Source organism: Andrographis paniculata, unplaced genomic scaffold, assembly GCF_009805555.1.
Source record: "Andrographis paniculata isolate CXL003 unplaced genomic scaffold, ASM980555v1 Contig62END, whole genome shotgun sequence".
Classification (NCBI taxonomy): domain Eukaryota; kingdom Viridiplantae; phylum Streptophyta; class Magnoliopsida; order Lamiales; family Acanthaceae; genus Andrographis; species Andrographis paniculata.
Genome location: NW_026137598.1, coordinates 2680525 through 2686313, shown reverse-complemented (window position 1 = coordinate 2686313; position 5789 = coordinate 2680525). Strand labels below are relative to the sequence as shown.

General features: G+C 34.6%; 1 protein-coding gene across 1 annotated transcript; it reads right to left on the bottom strand.

Annotated features, from left to right (window-relative positions):
* Positions 1 to 1273: 1273 nt before the first annotated feature.
* Positions 1274 to 4492, bottom strand: LOC127261228 (rhodanese-like domain-containing protein 4, chloroplastic). Its single transcript, XM_051289478.1, has 8 exons — positions 3633 to 4492; positions 2963 to 3065; positions 2786 to 2857; positions 2412 to 2489; positions 2260 to 2334; positions 2088 to 2168; positions 1811 to 2017; positions 1274 to 1618 (listed from the first exon to the last, which is right to left on the bottom strand). The coding sequence occupies exons 1-8, from the start codon at positions 4274 to 4276 to the stop codon at positions 1571 to 1573; spliced, it is 1308 nt and encodes a 435-aa protein (XP_051145435.1). The 5' UTR covers positions 4277 to 4492; the 3' UTR covers positions 1274 to 1570.
* Between the last annotated feature and the right edge of the window lie 1297 nt (positions 4493 to 5789).

Genomic DNA, 5789 nt, shown 5'->3' with positions numbered 1-5789 from the left:
AAATGATTGCTATTCACTGGCAGTCACACCAATGGGTAGCCTCCAAGAATTTTAGCTAGGTACCTGTAAAATAGTCAAAAATTTGTTAGTAAAAAATGTAAAAGTTACTAAAACAGGTAGTTGTATGTATTCATAATCAATTTTACAAATGATATATAATAACATCACCACTTTTGATGTATCAATATTAAGCATTTCATTCTATTAATGTCAGAAGTCCACACAAGGACAAGAATGCTTGCAACTTAAGATTGAAAACATAACAAACAAAACTATTTTTATGAATTAAATATAATTTTTATTAATATAAAAAATAAAAAAAATATATATTAAAATTTAAATTTGGACCAAACCGATGTACGGCTTTAACTCATATACTACAATTAAAATATTATTAAATATATTTAATATATGTTGTCAGATATCATAATTTGGGTGTGTAGTCCACTGAACCGGAACAGGGGCTTGTGGCCCCAATAATATATATACTCATATATAACATTATTATTATTAATTTTTTTATAAAATATATATAATAATTTTTTAAATAAATTAATTATTTTGTATTTATTTTTAAAATAAATGATTTTGATATTAATTTATTTATTTAAAATTAGTTAAGTAAAATTGTGAAAACATAATAGTAAATAATATTTTGTGAGTTGCTTTGTAGACTTGAAAAAAGCAATACCCCAATCAATTTCTATATCTGAATTCGACTGTATTAATGAAATCAAGTTAGATTTAATTTTTTAACTTTATTTTATACATCTCAATATTTTAACACGATAAATTTTGAAATTAAAATTTAATTCCTGATAAGTTCTTATACACCTGCCATAACTCAACCTCAAAATCTGTCAAAAAAATGAATTGTGGTTTGGATCACCCATCAACCTACTTGAATAGCTTTAATCTTAAAGTAATTATGTAGAACAGTAGAAAAATTAGTTTATCTACCTTTGGTAAGATTAAAAATTATACAACTTATGCCTTATAAGGGATGAACTGGTGATGTAATAATGGATTCGTGACCGTAAGGTCATGGATTCAAAATTCCGACGCCTCCGAATCTTACGACAACGTATAGTTCGCCTAGTGAGCGCACTCGAAGAATAGTGATGCAAATTCCCACATTATCAAAAAAAATTATACAACTTATGATCTGTAAGGGATGTCGGTATTTGGGGTGAACTCTAACGATGAAGTTATGGATTCAAACTCCTTGTGTCTGGCACATATAATTCGATAGTATGACCTGCGCACTCGAAGATTATATAACTTAAGCTCCATAAAACGTGGTGGGCGAACCAATAACCATAACGTTATGTGCAATTGATTACCAGTGAACTGATTAGTGATTACAACAACTTGACACACCAAAATATATATCGAAAGAATGAGACAGACAGAGTAAACCTGCAAGAAACTGATTGCACTAAGAACAATCAATCCGGTAAGGGCCTTAAAGATGCATGTCTCGCTGCAGAGACTTGTGCAGCTGCCCACAATCCTCTCTTGTAATACATTCATTCGTAAAAATCGGCATAGACAAGCTTGGTTTGCACCATTACGGCTGTGATGGCATGGGCGACGATGGAGGCTTGTAGTCCGGATACTGTGGTGCATAAAAAAAAAAAAGCAAACAAACTGTTAGTGTCACTGTCTCATCACTTCTGCTCATAGACACCAATGATTGGGTCTCAGTAACCATCCTGATAGGATCAACATTGTCAATGCTATGGATGTGCCAAGTATTATAGTTCAGTTTAATCTAATGATATCAGAGAATTAGTTAAGGAAGACTAACATTGGGATAAGGTGAAAGTGAGGTTGGATGTCTTGGAAGAGATTCTTCTTGGATTTCAGCATTGGGGATAGAATTCACTTCTGTAATTGTCTCCGGTTTGGACTCAGATTTCTCGACAGGTGGAGCAAGGCTTGGTTCTGTGGAGGCAGGTAGGGCGGGGGCGGCCTTGCTGATGGTCACAGGTGGTAGAAGTGCCTTTCCGATTTCCTGTCAATGTGGCGAATTTGAACCAGACTCTTTTGATGAAAAGAGAGTTCAGAGGGTAACTCAAATTTACCTGAATATCGCTGGTAAGCTCTTTAGGAGCAACTTTTGTGTTCAAAAGCTCTTCAATTTGTTGGATAGTTTGCTTTCGATCCTGTAAAGGAAAATGGCGAATGTAAGTACAAGTGTCCGGTGAATGTAAAACTTCAGCTAGAAAAATGTATGCCGGAAGAAGAACGACGAACCTCTGCAAATAGTAGTTTCTTGCTTACAAACTGAACAACGGCAGCCGTACCTAAAACTTGGAGAACTGTTTCTACCTGAAGAAACATAAAAATGTAAAAGGATTAGCTAAGTAATAATCAATAAAAGGTCGATTCTTTGGCAATATCCTAACCTCTGTGAAAGCCAATAGCCCTAATCCGGCGGCTGCTGCTGCAATACCAAGAGTCAAAGGTGCAGCATCGGATGCCTCCTGCAAAAGAACCAACACATTCAACAATGGGGAAATGCTAGTGATGAAATAAACTATTTTCACTTTTATCCGACATTTTTTTCTACTCAGATTCACCGGGAAGATGAAGTTGTTACACTAATTCGATTCCATTATTCAGATATTACATAAAGTAGTAATGTAGCACAATCTATAGCTGTGTTTTGGAAATAGAAGCATTGTAATAGAAAATACGTGATGTTTTAGGGGAAATTTATTTTACGATGAATGGTGAAATATTGTTGAAGACACATGTAAACAGAACATAAATTATTTACCGCCAAAGCATCTGTCAAACCACCAAAGTTGATCAATGCCTTGCTTGGAAGTAACCAGGGAAGGCCACTGTTCTGCGTAATTTCCATTTGTTTGCAAGTTTAAAACTAGCATCTTAAGCCCTGTATACAAACGAATTATTTTCAATCAATGAAAAGGGAATAAAAGGTCGAGAAAACCTTCCATCCGCTGGGGCCTTCTGCACCGTCTCTGATGGCAAAAGCAGCTTTGAAGCCATTTGCTGTCACCAGCTCCGCAACGAGTTCAGAATTTCCACTAAATCTGGCTTCATCATAATGCAGGAATATATAAGCTTGGAAGCAATGGGATGTTTACAAGAAACATTTTACTTGGACAAGCAGCACCAACTAAGACATTCCATGGCTTGCGGCGTCACAACCAAGATTCTAAGCCCTCTAACTAATCGATGTGCATTCAATCACCATCTTGACAGGGAAATGCAGATTCAAGGTACATAATTCCAAATAGCACATTCATAATTTTTGCAATCTTAAAGCAATCAACAGCACCTAGTCGTCGCAGCATCTTAAAAACTTGCAGCATTCTATACTTCAAGAAGTGAGCCACCAAGAATATGATCTCATAGTCCAAGATTTCAAGAATTACGTGGTCAACATATGCTAATTTCTATGAATTAATTATATCCAATTCATTCCAACCATATGAACACTATGATCGAAAACTGTAGATGTAGAAATTGCAAAGACACCAAGTAGCTCTAGCTTTGAATCAATATGCTCAATGCAGTGGAAAAGTAAACATTCAAGTAATCAGAAACGATAACGAAGCTCAACAATTATATACTCAGAGAGTTTCGAAATGTTTTACTTGTCCAGAATGAACAATGTGGTTTCATTTGGTTCCTTAAACTTCACAGACAACTTCTTCAAGAACCCTGGCTTGTTGTCCCCTTTGTACACAATTGCTACTGGCTTCTTCTTCAGGCCTTTGAGATCTGGACTTCCCTCCTGCCTTATATCCGCTGCCAATCTTATATCCAGCAATTGAGCATTAGGATCCTCACTCAATTTCGCATAAGCATTCTTCGCACTCACCGCTCCCCATGGCCTCGACTGGCCGATCAGCTGAGCAATTACCACCGGCAACACCACGGCCGCCGCTCCGCCACCGACAATCAGCGGATTTTCGTTCGTAAAGTTGACTACACTGTCGATGATCCCGTTGATGTCAAAATCTAGCGTTACGCCACTGCTCCCTGATTGATCTAGGGCTTCGTCGTAGGTGAGTGCTTTCACCGATTCGGAGCTCAGAATTGAAGACAAAAACAGCAGGCCATGATTCAGTCTTCTGGAACATAAATCCCTAGCAGAAGCGCCGAAAATTCGAGAGGTATGGTGCCTGAATAGAGAAACGGCGGGTGGTGAGAGTTTCTTGGGCGGCAGTGGTGGTTTGGATAGAAGTGAAAGCGGGCTCAATGCAAGTGCAACTGCAACTGCATTAGAGGCCTCCATGGGTGGTGAAGAATTTCAATTGCAGAAGCTCCGAACAACCATGAGAATTGAAGAGGCAGATATCTGTAGTGTAGTGTAGTGTAGTCTGGTATAGTCTAGCTGCTCCTCATGACTATCATGTCACCAGTGGATGCGCGACACGGTGTGGAGGATGGGTGATGTTGACGACAGAGGTGAGGTTTGTTGAGGAAAGGATTGTGTGGCTGTGGAGCAGATGATGAGTTGATCAAAAAGTTTCTACTCCTACACTAGTTATTAGTCCTCACTACTTGTTCTCATGCCATGCCATGCTATGTCTATTATTTTTATTTCAATTGATTTTTTCATTTTAATAATTCTAATCATATTTTAAATTTTATAATTTATAATATTTTAATTTTAATTTATAATTAATTTTATTATACATTAATTATTTTTAATATACTTTTTAATTATATCTTATTTTAATTTTTGTATTAACAATAAACTGATCACAAAAAATGAAACAAAAAAGAGTATTATTCAAATACAATTGTACAATAAAAGGACCATTTTTCGTTTGTTTTATTACTTCGTCGATTCCAAAAAAGAGTATCATTGCTCTTCCTTATATATTTCGTCCGTCCTATAAAAAAGTATCTATATTTTTATTTTAATTCATCTCATAACAAAATATTTATTTTTTTTTAATAACTGTACTATCTATTAACATTACAAATACTCTTACAACTTACAATATATTACACAAATGTCGTTACATTTATATCACACATACTAATAAGGTTATTTTAGTCATTTCTATTTTATTCATAGTATATCTCAATATAATATTAATATTTCTAAAATTACGTGAAAAAAACAAATGAATATTTCTTTATGAGAAGGGAGTATAATTTATATGTAATAATTAATAATAGTAAATGTTTTAATTTTACAAAAATAAAATTATAATTTAGTGAATAAAATATATTAAAATAATTAATAAATTCTGCAGTAAAAATACATTTACATATATGAATAAATAATAAATTTTTAAAGGTATATAAAGAATAAATAAATTAAACTGAGAAAGCTTTTCTAAAATATTGGGTAGATTAGTTTTTTAGAAATTTTTTGGTCCAAAAACTTCTATCAAAAAACTAATTTATTAAATACGTAAACCCCGGCCTGCAAACCACGGAAGTCAGACCTGTCGGAATTATAGACTGGTCCCGCACTTACGCGTACCATATTAAGACCAAGCACGCTAATACTAGAGTTTCTTCAGTATGGGTCCCGAAAAAGAATATGTACATTATTGACATGAGTAATCTATTCAATCTATTTAACCACTATTCAATCTCGGATGACCTGACACCGGCTTATCCATGAGAGTTGATCTAACACAACACCGGACCAACTCCAGAGGTATTATACTTTTTGACTAATCAAATAGCTAAAAACTATTTAATAAGTTAAAAAGTTATTCAAAATACTCTTTTCCAAACACCTCCAAAACTTTTCTATATTATTTTAAGGTAAATTGGTAAACAAC

What these genes read in the sequence shown, in the direction of transcription:
- LOC127261228 (XM_051289478.1), bottom strand. Translation starts at nt 4,276, where the DNA reads ATGGAGGCCTCTAATGCAGTTGCAGTTGCACTTGCATTGAGCCCGCTT. An exon ending in ACATTGTTCATTCTGGACAA is followed by an intron (nt 3,066 to 3,632) that starts GTAAAACATTTC and finishes TGATGAAGCCAG; the next exon opens with ATTTAGTGGAAATTCTGAAC. An exon ending in AAGGCCCCAGCGGATGGAAG is followed by an intron (nt 2,858 to 2,962) that starts GTTTTCTCGACC and finishes GAAATTACGCAG; the next exon opens with AACAGTGGCCTTCCCTGGTT.